At 57.7% G+C, this 24,690-nt stretch overlaps 2 protein-coding genes across 2 annotated transcripts in view; one reads left to right on the forward strand and one right to left on the reverse strand.

Moving 5' to 3' along the window:
* The first annotated feature begins 3,044 nt into the window (after positions 1 to 3,044).
* Positions 3,045 to 21,526, forward strand: RCC2 (regulator of chromosome condensation 2). The gene is made up of 12 exons (XM_029945895.1): positions 3,045 to 3,056; positions 4,848 to 4,941; positions 7,941 to 8,084; positions 10,795 to 10,926; positions 11,314 to 11,402; positions 13,060 to 13,174; positions 15,061 to 15,227; positions 16,326 to 16,506; positions 16,743 to 16,848; positions 17,705 to 17,777; positions 19,357 to 19,434; positions 19,993 to 21,526. Exons 1-12 carry the CDS (start codon positions 3,045 to 3,047, stop codon positions 20,095 to 20,097), a joined length of 1,296 nt encoding a protein of 431 aa, XP_029801755.1. The 3' UTR covers positions 20,098 to 21,526.
* Positions 21,527 to 23,466: 1,940 nt separating this feature from the next.
* PADI6 (peptidyl arginine deiminase 6) overlaps positions 23,467 to 24,690 on the reverse strand; it is a 23,622-nt gene continuing 22,398 nt past the window's right edge. Inside the window, exons 16-17 of the mRNA XM_029945897.1 lie at positions 24,665 to 24,683; positions 23,467 to 23,921 (exon numbers count right to left, since the gene is read on the reverse strand). Coding sequence (XP_029801757.1) covers positions 23,682 to 23,921; positions 24,665 to 24,683 — 259 coding nt within the window. The 3' untranslated portion in view covers positions 23,467 to 23,681. The remainder of the gene's footprint in view (positions 23,922 to 24,664; positions 24,684 to 24,690) is intronic.

The following is a 24,690-nucleotide window of genomic DNA, read 5'->3' on the forward strand; positions in this document are numbered from 1 at the left end:
GCCCTGCGCTGTCTCGCGCCGCCGGGGAGGCGGGGGCGGCCGGCGCCCGGGCGGGGTGCGAGGGCGCATGCTCCGGAGAGCCCCCCCTCCGCCTTCCCGCTGAGGTCGGGCAGCCCCCGGGGCTCAGAGGTGTTTGGGCTTTGTTCGCCTCTCTCAGTCCGAGGGCGCGGGGGTTCCTGGTGGGCTCCTGGTGGCGCTCCCCCTCCCCCCGGGGAGGAAGCATCCCCAGTGCCCTGAGCGGGGCTGAATTCGCTGGTTAGAGTTGGGCCTGCAGATCTTAGTTGAGGTCGTGACCAACTCTTGTGCCCGCAGAACGAGATCTCAGCTCAGCCTTTGGCTTGCGATCCTCGAAACCCGCAGGCATCGATCGTGTGGGACGGGTGTCTGGGAGAGCGTCAGAGCTTACACCAGATTTCGGATAACTCCCAAAGAGTCAGAACTTACACTTAGGGTGTAGATACTCTGGAGGGGCCCTTTGATGCTCTCAAAGAGTGTGTAAGGGTTAACAGTACCAGCGTGCTTTTCCCCAAAGGCGCTCAGTGTTTTTAAATGGTTAAAAAGTGATGCGTTTCTTCACCCACTTGACTGATGAGGAAACTGGGACACGGAGTTTATAAAAGGGGCCTATCCCGACTTCGCAGGGAGGTAGATTTCCACATGAGCTCAGGTGTTTTCCTGATGGCATCCTTAACTCCTGTGCAAAGTGGTCCTGTGAAAATGTTTTAGAATTGCCTTCTCATTGAAAGGGTCAGCCCGTCGGATGGCGGAGAAGAGCACATGTCAGGGGACTGTCTTAACCTAGGGTCTGGGACCAGCATCAAGAAACCAGAGCGCAGGGACAGCTTTCCTTTGGCAGATCTCATTCTCTGTGCACGACTCTAGCCGTTTGCCGCCCCCCCCCCCCCAGGCCTGGTGTGTTAGGAGGAGACTAAACAAAAAGTCCAGCTGGGCTCTGCCTCCGCTGTGGTTTCTGTGCAGGAGGTTCTGCAGGGTTCCACTCGCCTGTCCAAGCAGTCAGCTTTCTTGTCCTCAGAGAAGAGATTCTACCCCAACGCTGAGGTTCGCCCTAGAGTGTAGCCTCAGGGGGGTGCCTGGGTGGCTCAGTCGCTTAAGTGTCTGATGTCGGCTCAGGTCGTGATCTCTCAGGTTATGAGTTTGAGTCCCGTGTGGGGCTCTGTGCTGACGGCTCAGAGCCTGGAGCCTGCTTCGGATTCTGTGTCTCCTGCTCTCTCTGTCCCTCCCCTGCTCCTGCTCTATCTCTCTCTCTCTTAGAATCAATAAACATTAAAAAGAAAATTAAAAAACAAAGAGTGTAGTCCCAGCATGTGTGTGCAAGGCACACCTGCCTCCCCACCAGTCCTGCGCGAGGCTGGCTTGTCCGGTGGAAACAGCACTTCGTCTCAACGAGAGAGATTCCTTTGCTTCCTAGGGGTAGACAGACCTGGCAGTCCCTTGCAGTTTGCATTTGCTTTGTATTTACTGCTCTCCAGGATCCTTCAATTTCTTCATTCTTCTATGCAGATCTGTGCATACCTTCTCCTGTGTCCGTCCCTCCCCCTCTCCCTCCTTACAAAACAAGGGGCCTGTTAAGTAGCAGAGCCCTTTCCTTTGGACCAGTCCCAACCTTCCAAGGCTCAGCACATTGAGGATACCGAGGGTTCAGATGTCTTGTGGACAGCACGTATCCTGAGTTTTAAATTCTTGTTAGCATCTTTTGGGTTGGGTCCAGGCCAGGCCCATGCTCTCCCCCCCACCCCCTGCTTTCCCTGCGTGGGTGGGTCTCCTGCTTGGCCCCAGGTTCCTGGGTTCTGGCTGAAGCTAAGATCTCCTGCTAAGCTGTCCTGCCCCAAGCCGCCAGCGGCCCCTAGCTTGTTTCAGAAGGGGGGTTTTCCATCCCCTTCTACTGAGGTCTTTTTGAAGGTGGTGTGTGAGACAGCAGCCGCCAGGAGTGGTCCGGAACCGTAAGCTGCGTCAGTTGGACTCCTGAAAGGTGAACCCAGATACTTGTGTGGTTGAGGGACAAGGTTGGCTTGAGTAAGTAAAGGCGTGTATTTTTGTAAAACGTTCCTTGGGATTTCAGTGTCAGGAAACACTCTTCAGGGTGTCTGTGCAGTGCTGTCAGGTGAGCGTTTTGTGACGGTCTGGGGTCAATGGCGTGTGACCTCCAGAAACCCCCGTAGTTCACACAAACAGCCTTGGCAGAATCTTGGGAAATGGGTGAGTGTCCCAAGCCGTCCAGGTCTTTGTCGTTCCTTCAGGGTTGGTTTGCTGAGGTTTTGTAGACCCTGAGACAGGTCTGCCCCCTCTGAAAGGGCCTGATAAATACGACTGAAACGCGAGCTCGAAGTCTGTTTCAGTTGATAGCCCGTTAGGGGATTTGTCACTGCCGCCACTTCTCTGAACCGTCCGTCTTCCCCCTGCAGAGGGTAGCGCTTTTTTCGAAGGATATATGTTAAAAGGTTGATTCTCAGCCTCATGAACATGCTCCTTGCACTGGGGCAGTAATTCAAAAATCGCTTTGAACCAGACACCCCGTTTTGTTGATTGGAGAAGGCTTGTGCACTTTTCCGCTGTGGCCATTCATCTCGGCCCAGCTCGCGGGACTGGGCTGGGCGGCCGCAGGGCGAGATGAAATTGACTCGTTCTGGTGGGGAGATGGACCAGCTTTGTTGCCACCCGGCCTTTAGACACAAAAAGCCATCTCTTGTCCCATCAGGGAAGGCTGGATCATACCTTGAAGAGTCACCTAGCCGCCTCCGGCTCTCAGCCCTGACAGCCATGGGGCGGGGGGGGGGGGGGGGGGGGGCATTCCTCTGCAGGGAGTCAGCAGAGGGTCTTTCCCACCTGACAGCCCAGCTCAGGTCTGTGACCAAGAAGGACATGGGCTGTGATCTAAAGGGCGTTAGGAGTTGTGTTCCTTATCTAAATTTTTTATTTCACAGAAGGTAGAGGGGAGAATTAAATTACAAATAAAGTCGGTGGCTGATGACAAACGACTGTGTGGATGATAGCAGTGAAATCTAGTCTTCTGTTACTTTGACCTAATGTGTGAGGACGTAAGGCCCATGATGTAAAACTGAGTGAGGTGACAGTCTCTCCGTAGGAATCAGACCACAGAGACTGCAGTAGACTCCGCTGACCAAGGCTCTGCACAGAGCTCGTATTGGAGGTGGGAGTTCCGTGTGCACGTGAGCTGGCTCAATGGGCCGGTATCCGCTCACCGGTGCGGTCCCGGCTCCGCGGGTCACAGGAAACCCGCTCCGGCCCCGGGCCAGTGCAGAGGGTCGCCCGGGGCCACCTTCCAGCTGCTGCTCTAGCAGATGCGTCTCGATGTCATGGTTTGATGGTCACGTCGCCCCCCGGGGTCCTCTGCCCACCTGGCCTGGCAGCTCGACCCACCCTGCCTTAGTGCCCTCCTCGGTCTCCGCTGCCCTCTCCACACAGGCCTGAGAAGTGGTGGGGGGCTGGCAGGTGACCAGGGCAGAGACCCAGAGCCGCCCCTTCCTTGGGGAACTTGAGAGAACCCACTGGCCGCCATTCACCCTCTGCTGTTGTAGACCTGTAGAATGTTCCAGCCAGGCCCGCCAGCTAAACAAAGAAGGGGAGATAACCGAGGGAAACTAGGCTCCCGTTCAAGTAATCCGAGGCTGTGGGCGCCGCGGGGGGACGGGCCTGCGATCGAGGTCGCTCTCTAAATAATGTAAACGCGGTGAAGCCCTTCTCCATTCATGGCTGTTTGGTTCCCCCTCACGCGCAGGACTGCGCTTCCTCCAGCCATGTAAACGTGGGTGAGCACGACGGGGCCTGTTCTGTGGCACGTTCGTGACCTCAGGTTTGAGTCACACTGAGTCCCCGTGCAGGTGTTCTTAAAAATGCATGTGTCGTGTTGCCAAATGTCCTCTGCCTAGACGTTAGGATGCCTGGAGGCCAGTGGCTGTTTTTCATCAGGCCCTCCGAGAGCAGTTCTGTCCTCCGAGAGCAGTTCTGTGCATGGAGGACACCGTTCTTTGCAGTGTCCTAGGGTCGGTGAGGTAGAGGATGAGGCAGAGAGGGACGTCCCCTTCCCCAGCCCCTGAGGAACGGGGTGCATGGTTCGGAAGTGAGTCTTTATGCCTGACTGCTGCCTCAGACAGTGCAGCGGACTGCTGAGGTTATTCTAGTGAGGGCCGCCCTGAACTGGACAACGGCCTTTTAAAGTGGTGTGGATTCCCATTCCCAAGCTCTGTGTTGGGCAGCTGGGGGTCCGGAACCTTCCGTATCCCACTCACCGCTGCTCCTCCAGCTGGCAGGCCAGCGGTGGGGACGAGCCCAGCCCCACTGTAGCCAGGATCCCCCCTGGCACCACGGGGCACCACAGGGAGGGACCGTCTAACACCACCGGTGACGCAGGGCTCCCGAGGCTTGGAGTCAGGTGCAACACTGTGTTGGCCGTGGGCAAGGCAGACCTAGCCCCAAGGTCATCCGTGTAATCCTCCCTGGGTGCAGGCCTCTCGCAGACACCTGTATGGGCAGTTGGCAGAGGAATGCCGTTTGGCTGTGTTATTGACTTATTCATTCATTCATTCATTCATTTTAGTGTTTTGTAAAAGAATAGTTTTCAAGGGAAATCAAAGGGTAACGACAAGCCTGGGCATAATGAAGGAGCCGCTGTGGGCAGGTTTGGGGTTATGCACACTGATGAGGCGCTGACCACCGCAGGCCTCCATTCGCTGTGTGAGCTGCAGGGGCGGGGACGCACAGATAATGGATTCCTATATTTTTCTTTTCTTTCTGGCTGTCGTCAGACAGACCTAGAAAGCGAGAAGTCACGTTGAAAGCTAATACATTTTCTCTCTCTGTCTCCGTAGAAACTCGAAGGGTCTAAGTGCAAAGGGCAGCTTTTGATTTTTGGGGCCACCAACTGGGACTTGATTGGTCGAAAAGAAGTGCCTAAGCAACAAGGTAGGAGGCGTGGTTTCCAAAACTCTCGTTGAGTTCTCACGTGATTCTGTGATTTTGGTGGTCGTCCGCTGCGTGGGTCTTCGTTTACAGAAGTGTTCAGGGAAGCCAAGCAAGTTGCCCCAGGCCGCAGAACAGCCCCGCCACCACCCAGGGTTCCCAGAGAACGCCTCCCGCTTCACTCTTCTGTTGTTAAAAAATCCGATTCCAGATCCGATTGCATTTAGGATTAAACGGGAAGAATATAAATAGCCACAAATCACATTAATCCGTTCTTTCCATCCTCCTCCTCACATCAGTTATTTTCATGAAAAAGGCAAGACTGGTCCTGCGGGATGTCAAAACATCCAAGACATTTGTCACCTTCCGCATGGCAGACCCCTGACCCCTTAGACGTTACAGAAGAGATCGAAGTTCTTTGTCAGCCACCAAATTATCGCAGGAACTGGTCAGACGGAGCAAGTAATGGTGTGTGGGGTGGAGGGGGTGAAGAAGTCCCAAGAAAGTGGCTTTTGGTCCCCAGTGGCTTCTAGAAAACGGGTATCGTTCCTCAGACAGCTGCTGGCCCATCCAGGAGAGGTGAAGCTGGCCCATCGCCACATTTTATGGCTTCTTGATTCCATTTGGAAAGATTCCCGAGGTGCTTCCCAACATTGCCCAGTGGACAAATATTTGCACACTGACACTCCCTGGTGCCTCGGGACAGGCAGAGGTGGTTGTCTTATTCTGTGAAAACGGCAGGAGCTCCCAACAGGCAGAGCCCGAGTCTGCCCTATGGCTGGGGGGCCAGGAAACCCCTCCTAGGGATGGCTGAGCCTCTGCCACCCTGCCAGCGGGCCGCGCCGCTTCTCCGTGCTCTTCCAGCCAGCAGCCCACTCACGGTTCCACGCGCTCAGGCCCATTGAGGGGAAGTCGCTGCCAGAGGAAAGCAGAGCTTGGGCTGTCGGGTGGGGCAGGATTGCTGGGCCAGGCCGGGCTCCCCGCCCCACAGTGCGGCAGAGAGGGGAGGGAAAGCACTCTGTGGTTTGAGATCCGCTTTCGCGGCCTGGTCGAGTGCACTCTGGGCCCGTTTCAGGCATGCTTTTGTGTCCAGTCCCTTTCGTTCTTAGCTTCCCTGACGGATCGCCCTTTAAATGAAGTTTTATGTAATTAGATTGACACATGTCAGTCCTTTGTAAGTATTTTAAAATCCCTCTTGGCCCTCGTGACCTTGCGGGGAGACTAAATGGAGGGGCGCGGGGGATTTGTTTTCCCACCGGCGCAGAAGCCGAAGTCTCCTGGCTTCCTGGGAAGGCAAGCTCGCCAACCTCGCGTCCCTGCTGCCCTGGATCCCGCTGGATTGGCATGATGCCCGCTCCGTTTGCAGGATGACCCAGGGCCTCGTGCTCCCTCTCCTGACCGCCAGCCTGGCCGAGGAGCCGGGACTGCGGCGGGGCGCTGACTTTGGCTTGGATCGCCCCGCCAGGCTTCCCTGGAGGCCGGCCTCCTGGTGTCTCAGCCACAGGTTCCCCTGGAGCTGCCTTGGAGAAGGTGCTTTGGTGAACGGGAGCATCTGGCCACTTGTGACACAGGTTCGGGCAGCTGCCGCACTGCTCACCTCCACGGTGTTCCCGTGCATGGTGTCTCGTTCCCAGAGATGACACATGCCCCTGTTCGTCTCCCCTTCACAATGAATAGACTTGAACGTAACCCACAAAGGCTGTCATTTTGGGTCTGCTCTTTCCCAGGGAGTTGCTGGGTTTTATTCCACCTTTGAGGAGAGAGGAGTGTCTCCGGGTGGAGAAGCTCAGGGACCTTGCAGTGTGTCTTTATGGGACCGGGAGCCTGCTGCCTAATGGGGGAGGGATTTCAGCCTCCCTTTGCGTGGGTGGCCCCTGCAACTCCATGAGGATACTGCTTGGCGCCCTCTGCTGGTGGAGAGCGGGCAGGGTAGGACCGGCCTCGTTCACAGATGCTTTTCGACTGGTGCCTGGGAACTGATCAGCCTCCTGATCAGCTCTCACATCCAGATGAATGTGACACGGTTGACGTGGCAGCAGCTAGCATTTCATAATGGTCACCGTAAGCCTAGGAATGTGCTCATGTCTCTCCTTGAGAATCCCAGATTTAAAATGTTAAGCACAAAATTGGCCACGCCCTGTCCATTTAAAGGAAGAGAGGGTTTTGAAGGAAGCAGCTGCTTTCTCCCACCCACACACCCTCCAGTGTCCCTGAGCGCTTCCTGGGTGCCAGGCATCAGTGAGGCCCTCGAGTGGCCAGGACACGAGTTCAGTAGGCTGAGTGCCAGGATCAGCCTTACAGGACTCGGGGAGTGACCCGCTGTAGAGGAGGATGCGGTCAGGGAGGGCTTCCCAGAGGAGAGGGTGCTTGCTATGAGGTTTTAAGGAACAAGCAGGGGACAGGGAAGGGCATTCTGTGGGAGGGAATGCATGGGCAAAGGCAGGGGCCCATGACCTGGTCACTGCAGTGGGATGCCCAAGGCAGGAAACCAGGTGGTGGGGGAGGGGTGTCAGCTGCACCCCCTGCCCAGAGCCTGGTAGGTGTGCAAGGAGGGTGGGTTGTTCTGGGGAGGAGGGGGAGTACACATAGATTCCAAAAGGAGCCTCTGGCTGCAGGGGGGAGGCCAAGGTAGAGAGCAGGCAGGGGAAGGTGACCTTGGGGCTGGGGACATAGACATCGGGTCCACCTCCAGCTTTCCTGGCTTGGGCTCCCGATAGGAGGGAGAGCGCCGTGCCTTTCTGGCCACTTGCACGTGGACGTGCTCGGTAGCCAGTGCACGAGGGTCTGAGGTCCCTGTGGCTTGGGGCCCAGCCGTACACAGGTGCAGCCACACGGTTCTGACCCCAGCCGGAGTTGCAGATTTTGTCCCTCAGCAGCCTCCCTGGCGCCAGGGTGATGCTGCACCCCAGGAGAGCAAACCCTTGGTGGCCGCTGACGTTTCCCAGGGTGCCTTTCACCAGCCAGCCTCTGCGAGTGTTTGATTTGCCTCCTTCCCTTTGCAGCTGCCTACCGCAATCTCGGTCAGAATTTGTGGGGGCCCCATAGATATGGCTGCCTGTCGGGGGTCCGGGTGCGGACAGTGGTGTCGGGCTCGTGCGCTGCCCATAGTCTCCTCATCACCACGGAAGGGAAGCTGTGGAGCTGGGGTAAGTCTGGGGGGAGGGGGGACAGGGTGACTCACGGACACGGCCCCCCCGTGGGGCCGACTGCCTCCTCCCGCCTGGAAGGGTGGCCTTTTTTGCAGCCGTGTTTCCTCCGCCTGGTCTCCAGCTGGTCCCTCCTGTCCCCTCCAAGTGCATCCCCTTTCTCCACTGCTCCATCATTCGCTTGTCACGGCCCCCTAATTCTGTGAATCCTCTTTTTTAAGCCACCTTTTCCTGAACGTTCTGACTGAATCTTTCTGATCTCGAGACACCTAGAATTGAATTCCTATTTTAGGCACGCGGTCCCCTGGGAAGACAGTCCCTCCCCTTTCCCTTTGCTTTGTGGCCCAGTATTGACGTAAGACCTGTGTTCTTGCCACCTTAAATGCCACAGGCCACGTCATGGCATCGGCCACTGTGTCCCTGCGATCCTGTGCCTCTGCTTCCAGGGGAATCACAGGCCTGCAAGCTGGGCTGCTCGGTGCCTGTTTTCTTAACTAGATTTCCCAACGGCTGAGTTCCCTTTGCCTCGGTTGTGCTAACTTCCAGCTGCCAGACCCCCTCGCGTGCACACCTTGGCAGTGGCGTCCCCGCCCTCCTCCCGTGTCCCCTTGGGAGGGCCTCCACGCGCTGCCGCCCCTTCTCTCTTCCAGATTGCTGATCCAGGTATTGACTGAGGCTCGGCTGAGCCCACGCCCTCTGGTAGTTCCTGGAGTCCTCTTCCAGCTGGGTGTGTTGGCACCGGTCCCCACCCTTTGTTTCTGGTCCTTTGGCTAGCTTTTCGTCCATATGACTGCTTTTTTATTTCGGTCCGTTTGAACGATTTTTTGCAATTTCATGAGCTGCTGTACCAAAGTCCAAATATATTAACATCTGTTGTCTTCGCTGCACTCGGCTAATTTTGTGATTCTGTTGGGAAAAAAAAAGAAAAGCTGACAAGGGTGTCTGGCCCAAATTTAAACTTTAGTCTCCGGGTGCCGTGCTGACACCACCGCAGTTTTCCGTTTCCTGCGATTGGCACAGAGCTGGGTCCTTCCCCCAGGGCACCCCTCCTGCCCAGTGTTCGGCACCGCGCACAGCAGCGGTCCGTCCAGGCTCTGAACTCGAAGAGCTGGCCTCTGATCTCTTCACCGAATTTCACTAATGTGGTGCTTTTAAGAATGTCCCCTGTGCTGACCCTGCGGGCAGGGAGTGACGCCGAAGGCTGGGCACCCGTCTGGGCCCCAAAGCAAAGACCAGTGTCCCGGTGAGCAGACCGGCTGCTGCAGGGGGCGGAGAGGGGCCGGTGGGGACATCCCAGTTCCTCGGTCAGCCACTTTCAAAGGCACGGGGCATGGGTCGGTGTCCGTAAGCGTCCATGCTCGGCCCGTCATGCTCAAGGGGTCTGCACCTGCCAGCCACTCAGGCCTGTCATGTGGCCGAGAAACCTCGCCCTGCACTTGTTTTGGGTCAAGGGCCCTTCCAGGTGAACTTGGACAGCTTCACGTGGAAGCCAGTGTCTGAGGCTCCTGCTCGGCGGGGTGGGCTGGAATCCACACAGGTTCAAGGGTGGTTTTTCTGGTAGCTGGCTGTTCACCTCCTGCGCAGGCGCCTAGGCAGCTTGGGCCTCGTCTTCATGGCTCTGCTCTCCATGTCTCCCCTGGTGAAAGTTCGTTTGTCATCAGGGAGGGTGTGAACTGCCCCTCCCTCCCAGTGCCCAGACTTCCAGGCCCCAAAAAAACCCCAGTCTCTGTGGCTGCCACTGTGTGGGTCTCTTGGCCGGGGGTCCCGTGAGGAGCTCGCCGAGTCGGGTGCCTGGGGAGCTGTTGTAGCCCGTGTTGGGAACCAGGGAAGGTGGAGGGGCTCCCCTCCCCTTGCCACGTCTGCTTCGGAACTAAGAGCCTTGCTAGAGGGCTAGCGCCCCGTGGAAGGTTCTGGCAGGGCCCACCCCCGTGTGCCTGCCTCCCCCCGCCTGGTTCACAGCCTGCACGGTTCCAGAGGCCGAGGCAACCCAGTTGCCAGGAAGGGCTTGTGGCCCGTGCCGTCCTGTCCTTGTCCGTCACCGAGGTTCCCAAGGCTCTGGGACCCTGTGGAGGGCCGTGGGAGGTGGGCTTGGTGCTGTGGGGTGGCCATCGTTTCCAGGGCAGATAAAAGAAATGACAGGCAGAAGTGAACCGAATGGTCCGCAGACAATGCCCAGGGCACTGAGGTAATTAAACTCTTGTGTGGCAGGTGTTGAAAATGGTTCCTCTTAAAATCCATCTCGGAGAGAAGGGAGCCGGGGAATTGTGGTCTGGTTGCGGGGCGGGGGCGGGGGGCAGGGGGAGCGAAGACTGCATTTCCATGAGCTCATCTGCTTGGGGAACTGAGCATGTCCTAGTCCCCGCCCCCCCCCCCCCCCAAGGTGGCAGAGCCTCAGAAAGTGCTCCCGGGGTGGGGGGCAGGGGGGTCCCAGCTGCCGTCCCAGAAGTGTGGGTCAGGGAAGGTGAAGTAGGTGGCAGTGGCCCAGGGAGAGGTCCCTGGGGAAGAAAGTGCTGTCGGGGCCCCGGACCCCACCCAAGTGGGCCTTGAAAGGCTGGCCATTGACAGAGGAGCCGGATCTGGATCTTTCTTCCACCTCGGTCTTAGCTGCCGAGTGCGGGGCACCTTCTGGGGGGACCAGATGTGCCTGCCTTTTCTGTGACGCTGTTGTGGCCACCCTCGCTTCCCTCTGTGTCTCGCTCTTGATCCGCAGGTCGAAACGAGAAGGGGCAGCTGGGCCATGGTGACACCAAGAGGGTCGAAGCCCCCAGACTCATTGAGGGTCTCAGCCACGAAGTGATTGTGTCTGCGGCCTGTGGGCGGAACCACACTCTGGCCTTGACGGGTGAGGAATGGCACGTTTCTCCTGTGTTTGGCACAAGGCCGCACCATCCACCTGGGGCACTGGGGACAGAGCTGCCCCTGCGGCTCTCGGCCGGAATGAGAAAAGCACCCAGAGAACCCCTGGTGCGTGAGGCCGCTGCCAGCCTCCCCCACCGGTCGGGTAGGAAGCCGGGCCGGGAGGCGCCAAGGGCTCCTCTGCGCTCTGGACCCCGGCCGGGCACCGGATCTGCGCTGAGCTGCTCCCCGCCACCCATTCGGGACACCGTCTCGCTTGTGCGCTTCCTGGCAAAGTAGCTCCTCTTTACTGTTTTTGAGGCCTGGTTCCGGGTCTCATTCTAGACCCTCCGATGTTCTTTCTCCCTTTTGTGATTCCGAGCTCTGCTTCCAGAAACGGGTTCCGTGTTCGCGTTTGGGGAGAACAAGATGGGACAGCTGGGCCTCGGCAACCAGACGGATGCTGTTCCAAGCCCGGCACAGGTACCACGCTCCCCCTGCCCAGCCCCAGGGCCTTGCTCTCTGCTCTCGTGTTGAATTGAGGGGGGGGGGGGGGGGGGGGACCAGATGCCTCTCCCTGTAGCGGAACCAATGGCTTGTAGAAATGGAGCCTAGAGTCTTTGAGTGGAATGCACATGTTGCAGTCTTTAAAAAAATTTTTTTTTAATGTTTGTTGAGAGAGAGCGTGAGCAGGGGAGAGGCAGAGAGAGACAGGGAGACACAGTCGGAAGCAGGTTCCAGGCTCTGAGCTGTCAGCATGGAGCCCGACATGGGGCTCGAACCCACAGACTGTGAGATCATGACCTGAGCTGAAGTTGGACACTCAACTGACTGAGCCCCCCAGGCACCCCCCCCCCCCACGTTACAGTCTAAGACAGATTTAATATACGCTCACGGCTGAAACGCATGCCGAGAACGGTTTTTCTTCCTCGTGAGCGAATTGGTCACAGAGGCCTTGTCCTCCAGCCTGGCTGCGCTTCAGCAAGAGACGATCTGTGGCTGTGCTCTGTCGGCGTCTGCACACACTTGTTGGAAATGGACCTTGTCCGCCGCCAGGTGCACACACTGGAGTTAGCCAGTCTCTGGTTCCTGAGGGACACAGGGTTGAGAGAGGTGGGAATCACACCTAAAACGCGACGAGTACTATAACGCAGCCAAGTGCTAGTTTGTGGTTTAACGAAGGCAGGGACCCCGATCTCTTGTCTCTTAAAAAAGGGGAGGTGCCCTGGGGGCTCAGTTCAGTGTCCGACTTCGGCTCAGGTCATGATCTCCCAGTCTGTGGGTTTGAGCCCCGCGTCGGGCTCTGCACTGACAGCTCAGAACCTGGAGCCTGCTTCGGATTCTGTGTCTCCCTCTCTCTCTGTTCCTCCCCCACTTGTGCTCGGTCTCTGTCTCAAAAATAAACAAATATAAAAACAAAAGAGAGAGACCGGGGACAGACTTAACCTGTGGTTTGAATGAGTTTTGAACTATCTCCATTTCGTCTGCCGTCTGCTCCAAGGAGGAGCCCGACATTTCTAAAGGAAGCCAGGACAGACGGACAGGGCCCGGGCTCACGCTTCTTGGCGAGGGCGCTCTCTGATGAGTGCAGTAGCACGGTTTCCAAGTACTACCTCAGATGTGTTTCCAGAGCCCACGCTAAGTTCCTTGGGTCCTTGGCTGGCTTTGAACCATTTGATTACTTATCCACACATCTTCTGTTGAGACTAGTTGGCCTGGTATTTCTCCAGAGGGCAAGGAGAATGTGAGAAAGCTCCTCTTGATAATCGAGGCTGAACTTCCGGGGCCTAGGTGAGGTCTGGGGGGGGAGGGGTCACGTGGGGGTCAGTTTCTGTTGCTTTCTCCCTCCTGCCCGTGCTGGTCAGTTGGGGAGTGCCTTGACTGGGCCCAGGGTTGGGCAAGTGGAGGGACACAGGGATGGAGGCACCATCAGGCCTGTCTTGGGATTCAACTCTGCTGGGAAGGTGGGGGGTCACGGGGGTGTTTCTCTACATGCATTCTAAGCTTTTGCGTTCAGAATTGCTGAGTCCATTAAATTTCCTTTGTAATCTAGTAATTGTCGCACACTGACCCGCAGAGGTGGAGGCTTTTTATCAGTCTTTTAAAAAATGTCTGAGAGTCTCCCGTCTTGTCTTTTCAGATAATGTACAACGGCCAGCCAATTACCAAAATGGCCTGTGGGGCTGAATTCAGTATGATAATGGACTGCAAAGGGAACCTCTATTCCTTTGGGTGCCCTGAATACGGTCAGCTGGGTATGGAAACATTTCTTAAAAGCTCTGTTACCTAACTGCGTGTCTGGGGCCCGGAGTCCGTGTGGGCCGGCACACACATGTTGGAAATGCGGGTGATTGATCGCGGATAATGGCCTTGGTCCATTAAGCGGATCTCCCATCTACGGGGACAGCCTGTCCTAACTCACAGGGTTGTAGCGCACTACAGTGGCCTGGCCTTAATGAGTAAGTTAGGCTGAGTCTGACAAGGGATTCTTTTTTTTCATGATAATGGGAATTCATTTATACGTAAAAGGATTTCAAAGTTGTAAAAAAAAAAAAAAGGCACCTTCACTCGGTTTCACATGTAAAGATTTGCCTTTATTGAAAGTGGGGAGATTATACAAGATCAGGTGTGCTCTGCAGACTGTGGTCCAGGTGATCGCTGCGGTGCCCGCAGGGGCCCCGTTCTGGGTAAAGTGCCTTAGGCCCCTCTTGTTCTCATCCCTAAATGGAATGGTCTCCTCCAGAAGCACATTCACGTCTGTCTCATTGAGTAGAAAGGGAGAGCTTAGAGAGTGTTCTTGGTTAAGAGGAAAATGCCTCTCGATCTTGATTTTACAAGGTCCCCATTTTCTTTTTCCCTTCTGACACCAAAGTGGTTTTTTTTTCCCCCTTCTGGCGCCTTCCCACAGCCCAGCCCTTTGCGAGTGGGAGGTGAGGAGTGGGCGCCCTCTGCTGGCTCCCTAGCGGCATGCCACCCAGATCCGCTGCGGCCCCCGGATCTGGGTTGCTGGGTCCCCACGTCATTAAAAGCAGGCAGATGGAAGACGGTATAAATAGAACAAGGAGCATCTCGCTGGCCTTAGACTTTAGGGAACAGTGACTTTGTGAAACTAAATATACCTCAAGTCAGAAGTGAATAAGAAAGAACAGCCCCTTACGCACATTCAGTGTTGGTTGCCAGGGAGTTGCCAGAGGCTGTTGGAGAAACCGTTTCCATGGCCACGGGCCCTGGTGCCATCCCCGGCCCGAACAGAACACCGGAAGTGTGTTACCGGTCGACTTCCGGAAGGGTGTCTGCTCCCCTGCTGCCTCTGGCTGCCCCAGGTCTGCAAGCCAGCAGGTGGATTGCCCTTCAGGGAAAACCACAGGATCTTGGTAATGGTAATGGCTGATTGCCTTGCAGTTACTGCGTGCAGGCCACTCTTCCTAGGACACCCTTCTCTAAAAGTAGCTTAGGATGCTGCCTTTACGTATATCTGCAGAATCTGTTACACTTCTCTGCTTTCTTTGAAACCCACTTTGAATCTCCTTGTCCCCTTTCATATTGGAACGTAGGAACGTCACCTTGGAGAAGTGTATCCCGGCATTCGTGCTCGCCCCCACCCACTCTCTTCGTGACGCATTTACTGGGTCAGGCAAGGCAAAGATGAGAGTGTCCCGTTAACTATATCTTAACTTCGTAGTGCTATATTTAGGTTACTAGTAAGTCACACAAACTCCACTCTTAGATTGTGTGTTGAACTTTTTCTGTCCATTCTTGGCCCACCCAGGGGCCAAGTGGGGCACAGAGCATGCTCAGTAGGCTGTTCCATTGAATCAGCAACTTCTTACTTTGGTCACAGCTCACATTAAGAAATGTGGTGTGTGTTACGGCCTGATCACGGCAGAGGCACGGACAGAGGACTCGTACGAAACAACAGCCTTGTGTAGACAGTGTCCTTACACGTTTCTTATTCTGTCCTATTCGTTTTTTTTAAAAATAATTGGTTTCAACCCCCTGGAATCAATACCCTGACACTGTGGGGCTGTGTCCTGGGTGGGAAGGCATCCCCAAGGTGGGCAGGGTTGTCCCGTGAGGCCCCGGTGCCAGGTGGGGGCAGATGTGGTCAATGGCTGCTGACTGCCAGCTCTGGTCACCCCAGGACACAACTCGGATGGGAAGTTCATCGCCCGGGCGCAGCGGATAGAGTATGACTGCGAGCTGGTGCCCCGGCGGGTGGCCATCTTCATCGAGAAGACGAAAGACGGGCAGATTCTGCCCGTCCCAAATGTGGTTGTACGAGATGTGGCCTGTGGCGCTAACCACACGGTAAGACTTGAGGGCTTCCGGCTTTTCTCTCTGCGTCCTGAGCATCCCCGCTGTGGGGAGGGTGTGTGTGTGCTCCGGTGTCCCCAACACTCGGCCTCGGCCGGGACTTCATCCCTGGTGTCCGAGACACTTGCCCTGCTCCCAGAGCTTCCCACCACTCCGGTGGCCACAGGGCGGATTCGTGTTTTTTTTTTTTTTTTTTTTTTTTTTTTTTTTAAGTTTATTTATTTTGAGAGAGAGCATGAGCAGGGGAGGGACAGAGAGGGAGAGTGAGAAGGAATCCCAAGCAGGCTTGGCACCGTTAGCACAGAGCCTGACACGGGGCTCGAACTCCTGAGCCCTGAGATCAGGCCCTGAGCCGAAATCGATTCGGCTACACTGAGGGGTGTAGCTCTTAGGTCTATGGTTTCTCCAGACATCTCTAGACGTGAAGGACAGGTTTTGGGCTAGAATCATGGTGTCTTTCTGGTTTGGGCTTTTGTCTAACAGCATCACAGACCTCTTTTCCCAGGTCCATGGACCATCTCCCACTGTGCGGAGGGTGCCGAATGGTTGTTAACGGCCAAGGCTGTGTCCTTGAAGATCACTTTGGATAGATAGTGACAATTTGCTTTTGACGAGGCAGGAAGGAGACTTGAGGCTTTATTTGAAAAAAATTTTTTTTAATGTTTATCTACTATTGAAAGAGAGACAGAGCATGAGCAGGGGAGGAGCAGAGAGAGAGGGAGACACAGAATCCGAGCAGGCTCCAGGCTCCGAGCTGTCAGCACAGAGCCGGACGTGGGGCTCGACTTCACCAACTGTGAGATCATGACCTGAGCCGAAGTCGGACGCTGAACTGACTGAGCCACCCAGGTGCCCCAAGACTTTAACAAGGGAAAGTCCTGTCCCCAGCAGAGAGAAGAGCAAGTGCCCTGTCCCCGCCTCTACCCCCTCTGCACCCCTCCTGGGTGCAGGGGTGGGGGAAGCTTCACGTTTTCAGCAGTGTTTCTGCTGCTGACCGCCAGCCGCTGCGACAGGCTCTGGAACAGAACGACGGTGCCCTTGTGCCCTTGTTAGGGGGCGCGTTCCAAGCCTGTGTTCTCTCTCCACCCGCAGCTGGTCCTGGACTCTCAGAAGCGGGTCTTCTCCTGGGGCTTCGGCGGCTACGGGCGGCTGGGCCACGCCGAGCAGAAGGACGAGATGGTGCCGCGCCTGGTGAAGCTGTTTGACTTCCCCGGGCGCGGGGCGTCCCAGATCTACGCCGGCTACACCTGCTCCTTCGCCGTCAGCGAAGTGGGTTAGTGACCTTCCCCCCACCGAGGGCTGGGGGGAGAGTGGGGCTCTCCCCGGCCCAGCAGAGCAGTGCCGCGGGGGGCGGGGCCCCGCGGTCCTTGTCCTGTTCCCACGCTGAAACCCCCGTGTTCGCACGGACGGAGCGGAGCACCCCTCTGCTCCCTGCGGCGCATGGCGTCTTGCTGTGTCAGTGTTGCTGGAGGGGGCCACTCAGTTCTTGGTGTGTGTGCCTTTCCCCAGGGGGTCTGTTCTTCTGGGGGGCCACCAACACGTCCCGTGAATCCACCATGTACCCGAAGGCCGTGCAGGACCTGTGTGGCTGGAGAATCCGGAGTCTGGCTTGTGGGTACGTGGCCGTGTCTTCTGGGGAGCGGGACGTGTGTCCCCTTCCTGGGCCTGGAGGACACAGTGGGGAGGGTGTCTCCTCCCTTGAGACCCTCCCTGCCCCTCTCCACCCCCCCCCCGCAGTCAGGGCATCAGATGCACCAGGGTTCAGACGGGAGGGGCTGTTTGGGGCTACGGGGAGGGGGTTGGTCTTGCTGCCCCCACAGAAAGTCCCCCCAGAGGTTTTCACTTTTCAGAGGCTCAGTGCACTCTGTGCGTCTAGACAGGTTAATAGGATTTTAGCCAGAAACAGGATTTTGGTTACTCTGGCGCTCCGAGAAGAAATGGTCCTTTAAGTCTGAGCTTTTCAGTTTATTTCAAGGACACCTGTTGAGTAATGTAGTGCGTCTTGGTGAGGAGTTTGATTATGTTAGTCAGCTGAGTTGTTGCAGGGGTGGGGGGACTCGAGTCTCAGGCAGGGGCTGTGGCTTCAATCCAGCCTGTCTGCATTGAGTTTGTGGAGTCCTGCCCTCCTGTGAGTGAGCTGTCTGTCCTGATTTGATGGCCTCTTTTCCCAGTGTGTTTACAACCCCCCCCCCCCGCGCCCCCAGTGCCCCCAGCCCTGGAACCAGGCCAAGGTGAGGTGGGAAGGCTGGGTCCCCTGGGGCCCGGCCCCGTCTCAGGGCTTTGCTCTGGGGCCTGACCAGTCACTGTGGGGGGGTTGGGAGAAGCCCACGGCCCCGTGCGCGTTGCTGGGAAATGAGTGCGTCGTAGGTGGACTTGACGTTAATGCTCGTGAGCCACACCCTGCTGTGGAGCAGAAAGCCTGGGGGGGGGATCCAAGGTGGCCGCGCTGGTGACGCCCTGTCTGTTCCCAGGAAGAGCAGCATCATCGTGGCGGCCGACGAGAGCACCATCAGCTGGGGCCCATCGCCCACCTTCGGGGAGCTGGTAAGCGGGGGCCGTGGGTGAGCGGGGAACCCAGTCTGGGTCTCCGGGGCCGCCTCCTGAAAATACGCAGAGGATGTGCGCATCTGCGTGAGGGGCTGAGACGCCCCCTAGTCTTCGGGTCACGTCGGCTTTCAGAGGCGATTCGGTGCCTCTTAAGTCATTGTGAGTCTTCCACATCCACCCACGCTGTACATCTGGAAACAGGGCGTTTCGGATCCCGTCCCCCCCTTGGTTTTGTGAGGTGTGCAGGGGCTCGGGGAGAGGGGCGCTTTCTCTTGTGTCCTCCAGGAGGGTGGAAGTCCGAGGGCTCCGTGGCCAGCGGTGAGCAGGGTCCAGTCTCCGTGGTTTTGTTCTGCAGCGACAGGGCCGCACCGCTCAGCACAGCCATGCGCCCTGGGGCCGGCGTGGCCGGTCATCCAGGGACGTTCTTGTCTCAGTTTTCCTAAATAAGTCAAAGTCTGTGTTGCCTGCTTTTGATGTCCGTTGCCGGCCCGCAGAGGACCGATAGCCCTCAGTTTCTCACGCGTACTTGGCCTTCCCCAACCAACTGTCGGTTAGGGTTCTGGTGCCTGATGAGTCTTTAACTTTTCATCTCTTCATCAGGAACAGCTTGGCTGTGGGGCCCGGCTGGCGGGCTGCCCGTTCTAGCTGCGATTTGATCCTCAGCCTGACTCTCTGTTATTTCCTGCGGGGAAGGCGGTCTGTTTCCCTTCCTGCCCCACTCGATCACGGGAGGGAGCGGAGGGCGGGACGGGCTCCCTGGCCCTCCTGGCCATCTCCGGGCCTCGGCGGCCCTGCCCTCGGTGTTCTGCACACACGCGGGGTCTGGGGCCCTGCAGGGGCCTGTGTGCAGCCGCCCGCAGAGGCAGCTCTGGGCGGAGCCTCGCAATCAGGGGACTGAACCTGGCCCGGGTTTTACAGGTCATTCATGGAGCAGGACAGAGGTTTCCAGGGCCTATCGGAGAGAGACTCCGAATACCAGTTCAGCCACCAGATGGGATTGAGGGGGACTTTGGGGCAGCTTCTTAGGGTTGAGGAGGTGGCGCGGCATCTCCGGGGCAGCCGTCACTGTACCGGAAAGTGGGAGGTGGTGACTGGTGGCGGAGCCTTGGCTGGCGAGGGAGCACTTCCTCGCCGGCCCCGTCAGCCCCTCAGTTTGAGCTGAGGGGTCTGCTGGCCCTCGAGGCCGCCGTCTCCCCGTCTCTGAGCTGTCCTCAGGCCGACCCTTCCGGCTCTGGTGTCCTGCTGGAGTCTGGGGGTGGGCGGGGGCGAGTCCGTCTGCAGGGTGAGTGTGGGGACGGCCACTGGGGGCCCCAGCGGCTGTGCCTTCCTGGGCTCATGATGGTGTTCTCTCCTCTGCCACAACCCCCAAAAGGTGCCGGTTACTGCATAGCCCCCCCAAGTTCAGTGTTGGGGTCTTCCTCAGGTTGGAACTGAGGCCCCCGTGGACAGCACTTTCGTGGGGAGGTGCTGCTCCCTCGTGTCAAGTGTGGCAGGGCTCTGGTTCCGGGTCCCCACTGTCCCCTTTCTGGACTGTGCCGCTGTGAGCCCAGTTCTGTGTGTCTCTTCGCTTTGCCAGGGCTATGGGGACCACAAGCCCAAGTCCTCCACCGCGGCTCAGGAGGTGAAGACGCTGGATGGCATCTTCACAGAGCAGGTGAGCACGGACTTCTGGCGCCGGTAGCCGATAGAAAACGTGCTGCGCCAGACTGCACCCGCCTGCCTTGGTGTCTGGGGTCTCCTCGAGTGGCTCTTTTTAACTAGAGGTTTTGGCGAGTAACGGCCGTCAGGAGTAGGCATGGGGGCCTGCCGGCCAGGCTCGGTGGCTCCTCTCGCCCTGAATGACGCTGGCCCCAGGCCAGCCCCTGCATGTTTGTTCTGGGGACGGGGGCCTCGCTCATGTCTGCTCGGTACCTTCAGCGGGGCCTGCATGCCCTTAGGCCATAGGGCAGATGGTGGGGCGAGGCCACTACTGTTCTATCACCAGCCCGACACCCAGATGGGGCGGGTGCCCTCACACAAGGCAGGATCGTGGTGCAGAGAGGCCCGGGAGCAGGGTCCCCACGTCCCTGCCAGTCTCTGCTGCCCGTGTTGAATCCCTACCTGGTGGTTCTGGCCAGCGCTCTTCAGCCGGACCCCACTTACCCAGGACCTGCCACCCACCCCTGCCCCCCCCTTCCCTGACGAGCCTGCGGGCTCCGCTCTGTCCCCCCAGGTGGCCATGGGCTACGCACACTCTCTGGTGATTGCCCGAGACGAAAGCGAGGCCGAGAAAGAGAAGATCAAGAAATTGCCAGAGTACAACCCCCGGACCCTCTGATGGTCGCGCGCCGCCCGCAGCCCCACGCCACTCGCGGCAGCTGTAGGTTCCACGTGCACTGGGCCGGGACGCCCGATGAGGGATTTTCAGAAAGTGAGAGTTGACCGAAGGTGCATTTTTGTTAGACTCCCTGCGGTTCCGTTTTATAAGTGATTCAACGTCAACTACCTTTTCTGTATGTTTTCCAAAGTGGGTCCCCGCCCCCCACGTTGAATTAAAATATCTGCTCATAGTTGACTTACCATTCCTACAAAAGAGGCAGAAACTTTGAGCAACCTAGGGGTTTTTTTGGTTGTTGTTGGCGTTTCTCTCCTGTCCCCCACCCCACCCCACCCCAAGATCCACTTCTCAGAATATCCCTCTCCAGTCGTTAACTAGTGTTGTGATCCGAGCGGGTGCTCCCTGAGAGAGGAGTCCCCACGGACTCAGAAATGTCCCTTCCGGGACCCGGCGGCAGCGCCTAGGCTTGGGACAGGCCTGGCGGTGGATCTCCCTCCAGACTCTGCCCGCCCGCTTCGGGAGCACCCAGGTCACTCCTTCCTGCTTCGTGTAGACCAGCCAAGGCTGCCATGCTATTGCTCTCCGTGGCTGCAACCTTAGTAGAATCTGCCATTGTCCCCCCTGGTGGGGGCTCTGGGATCTGTGTTTAGCCGTTTTTATCTACTTTAGCTGTAAAAGTCCAAATGCAAATCAGGTGATTGTGGACCCAGTGGGGACTTGGGGGGCGGGGGGCAGACGTGGGGACAATGTACCTGGTTCAAGGGCGGCTTCCGGGCTCTTCAGACGAGCTGGGGGCCGCCTCGCCAGCACTCGCCGTTAGAGATTGATCAGCCAGCAGTAAAAAAAAGTGCATTCTGGAGTCCTCGCGCGGAAGGTTCTGCCCTTTCCATGCCAGCCTTTACCACTTCTGTGCTTCTGTGTCTCTCCCCTGCCGGATCCTGCCCGAACGGGCCCCCGTTCCGGAGACTCGGGCTCCTGTTCCTCTAACCCAGCTCTCTGGTCGCACTGCTTGGCTGTGGTACCAAAGAGTTGGGATTCCTGAAGAAGAACCCCCCTCCCCCGCGTGTCCGCGCAGATCCGCGACCGCCACCCCCGCTCCCACCAAGTGCCCCCTGCCCGAGCCAGTCACCGGCGTTGCGCTGCTCTGCGTGAGTTACGAGGTGCCTTTCCCGGAACCCCTCCTCTCGCTTGGACCCAGGAGAGGTGACAGCTCAGGCTGGGGCTCTTGGTTTCGAGAGGGTCTGGACTGGTTTGGGTGCTTTAAAATAGATTTTTTTTTTAGTTCCGTGGTGCTTCTGGGGGAGACGGGGGTAGAACTTCAGTGTGAGACTTGGGTGGATGGGAAAGTTCAATATTGGTCCTTTTTTTATTCTTTGCTTTGCTGTCTTTACCACTTGTCATTGTCTTGATGTTAAAATGCCAAAAATGATCTAGTTGTTGCTTTTTTCCCTGCCTGTCCCCCGTCACCGCCTTACGGCGGCCTCTGCCTTCTCCAGGGCGTGTGACAGGCTCTGTCCTGGCCGGTCCCGCGGCCTTGGGGGAGGAGACCGGCCCGCATCTTCCTTAGTCTGACTCCACGCTCCTCTTTGCTGTCCTGTGGCCGTAGCCCAGGGGAGAAGCTTCTGCGCCCTCAGAGCTTCTGCTGTGCTAGCCTGGATGGTCCAGATCACCCCAGAACTCCCGTCACTCCCGCCTGTGTGTGTGGCACCCATCCGTTTTCCTAGACACCAGCCTCCTTCCTGGAATGGGGGGCTTTGGCGCATGTGCCCTGGTACCCGCGCCCCCCCCCCCCCCGGCTCGGGTCGTGGAGTCCCTTTGCAGGAGCTGCCCTTGGCAAGGCAGGGCTCCCATCTTCCAGGGGACTAGTCCGAAATCTGCCACCAGCCTCCGTGAGGGCCCCTTGCCGGGGACAGAGTGGTGTAGACGTACCTTCCACGTGAAGATGGCCCCATTCTCTGCCACTGTCAGTCCTTTTGGCTTAGAATTTTAAAATGAACTTCCTACTGGGGGATAAACCATGACAAGAGCTCGGGGGGGTCCTGCACCCCAAGAGAAGGAGGGGCCCCGTCTGGACGCGGACCCTGCACTGACCCCTCAGGCCTCTGCCCTGCCTTCCAGCTCGGGAGGGAGCCTGTCGGGGAGGGGGTTTAGGGCGAAGGGGGAGAAACGGAGAAGAGGTTGTGATTTGGTCGAAGGTGCCTGGTTTAGTGCTGTAACTGTCTTATTTTTTTTTTTATATATATATTTCTTGGAGTAAACATTTTAAATAAACGACATCCTTGTTTACTCGGTTTTGGCTGTTGTGCTTTTTCCATAGAACCAGCCTCACTCTGATTTCCATAGAACCAGAGCTCCATTCTGCTCCCTGCAGGTGCATCCCGCCTGCCACCCAGGCTGCGGCGGCGCCCGCAAGGGGGCGGTTGTCAGGCTGACAGCTGGGGTGGAAGGTGAGCAGAGACCTGTGACCTTTGGGGATGTCTTCCCCTCCCCCCACCCCCACTTGCCCAACTCAAAAATGGCATTTGTGCTGGCCACACTCGGGCTTTGGGGAGGAGAGACCAGGAATGGAAGGCACTGGCACAGTGGTATGTTCCACGGACGTCAATACGTGTGTTCTTCTTTCCCACCAACCCTTCCTAGGGGACCCTGAGCCCTTACTCGAGTTGAAAGTGTGCCCCTCTGGGCCCAGGCTGGGCCCTGGCTGGCCGTGAAGTGTCCACCAGGGGGCGAAGAAGAGTCAGCCAGGTGTTCAGAAGCCCCAGGCGCTTCCTGTTGGATCTGGTCACAGCCTTTGCTCCAGGCCGACTTGGCTGACCTCTCAGCCAGGCCCCCAGCCACCTGCCCTCCACCTCGTGGTCAGCGGGTGTGGGGCGGAGCAGGAAGGGGGTTATTCAACCTCAGAGAAACATTTACTTTAATAGCATCTTTGTGTGATCAACCCAGGGGGCTCTGAATGCCAGGGTGGACACTCTTGACTCCTGACCACTCCAGGTTTCACGGAAGATCCCCCAGGCCTGCCCTTACTGTATCCTGTCCCCCAGACCCCAGGGACACCAGCTGAAGCCAGCGCCCCACAAGGCACAACCCCTCCCCACACACCCCAGCCCCTACCAGACCTGATGAGGAGCCCGCTCTCCCTGCTCTGAGTCCGGAGATGCTCACAGCTCGAGCATGTAGACCCACTGGTCTGAGGTATCTGAACCAGAGACAACTTCAAAGGGTTTGAATCCAGGCCTATCCCACTGCAAAGACGGAGGGGGGAGAGGGGAGGGGGAGGGCAGCCTGGTCCCTGCCCCCACGAGTCCCGGAAACTCATCGTTCTGGCCTCTGCCAGAACCCCTTTCTCAGAACAAGGCCGCTGTGCCAAAATGCATTCAGAACAGGTAGAACTTTAATGGGGACTTAGCAGCCACTTCTCGGCTGAAGACCGTTTTTGAGGGGTTCAAGCTGTCTGTTTGCTACCCCTCTGGACGCTGAGGGATAAGGGGGGCCGGGGGAAGGGAGGGTACAGAGCCTTCCAGACAGGCACCGTTGAATGGTGAGTGACGGGCCACTCCTGCTGGGGCGGGGCTGGGGCGCTAGGCCTAGGGCTCAGGCTCCATCATCCACCATTTGAAGGCAAAAGGCACCCGGCGGACGTTGGCACAGGCACAGAAGTCCCCGACGTCAGTCAGGTAGCAGTCAAAGTCCTCGATGAAGGTGCACTTTAGGCCCAGGGGCTCCAGTAACTGGCAGATCTTTTTTTCCAGGCAGCAGGTACCCTTGATCTGGGGCCCAAAAGGCTTGGGGATGCCCAGGCTCTTGCCTATTACAACCATCTGCAGCTGTCAGGAAGGACAAGGCCGAGGTAGGGTGGCGGGGCCACAGAAGAAAGCCTGCCTGCCCGCCCTCCAATGCAGGGGTTGGGGCTAGACCCCCAGAATACAGGTCACCATTCTGCAGGAGCCAGTCACCCTCCGCAAAAAATTCAACTCCCCTGTGCTTAAGCCTCCCACGGCCCTCCCGTGTTTCAGCAAAACCAGAAACCTGCCCAGCCAGGGCCTGGCTCTGCAGACCTCCCGGGACCCTTCCTCTGCTGTATTTCTCTTAAAATGGAAGAAGTCTCCACTACAACATAATCTTGGAACTTCTCCTGGAATGCCTCCCCCCCCCCAGCTCTGGGGTTGACTTCTGTCCACTTCTCGTTTCTCCACCGCAGCCTCTCTTCCCCAAAGGCACTCCCCCCCGCACCCCCCCGCCCCACCACTACCCTGCCTGCTCCCAGGAGGCCACACATTGGTCTTGTAAAGTTAAAAGCTACCCATGTGTGACAAAGCAGGGCCTGTATCCCTGGGACTTGGAAGAGGGAGCTGTGTCCCCCTCAAGGTTGGGGAGGAGCGCAGGGCCTGGCCCGTGGTCACTGCTTGGCCAGTCACTGGTCTGGGACCTGCTCACCTCAGGGACGTTCCTACCTGAGGAGGTAGAGCGGAGGTCCCCCCTCACTTCCTCTCAGCACCATGTACGTCAAGAGAGCAGCTGGAGGTAGCGGAACAGACCCCCTGCCCAGCCTACCCCCCACACTCCTCACCAGGTCAGGGAAGTACGGCCTCGCAA

Source organism: Suricata suricatta, chromosome 8 (assembly GCF_006229205.1).
Source record: "Suricata suricatta isolate VVHF042 chromosome 8, meerkat_22Aug2017_6uvM2_HiC, whole genome shotgun sequence".
NCBI classification, from domain to species: Eukaryota; Metazoa; Chordata; class Mammalia; order Carnivora; family Herpestidae; genus Suricata; species Suricata suricatta.

Coding starts and splice junctions, on each gene's coding strand:
- RCC2 (XM_029945895.1), top strand. Junction 17,778..19,356: donor CGCCCACCTTCGGGGAGCTG/GTAAGCGGGGGC, acceptor TCGCTTTGCCAG/GGCTATGGGGACCACAAGCC. Junction 19,435..19,992: donor ATGGCATCTTCACAGAGCAG/GTGAGCACGGAC, acceptor CTGTCCCCCCAG/GTGGCCATGGGCTACGCACA.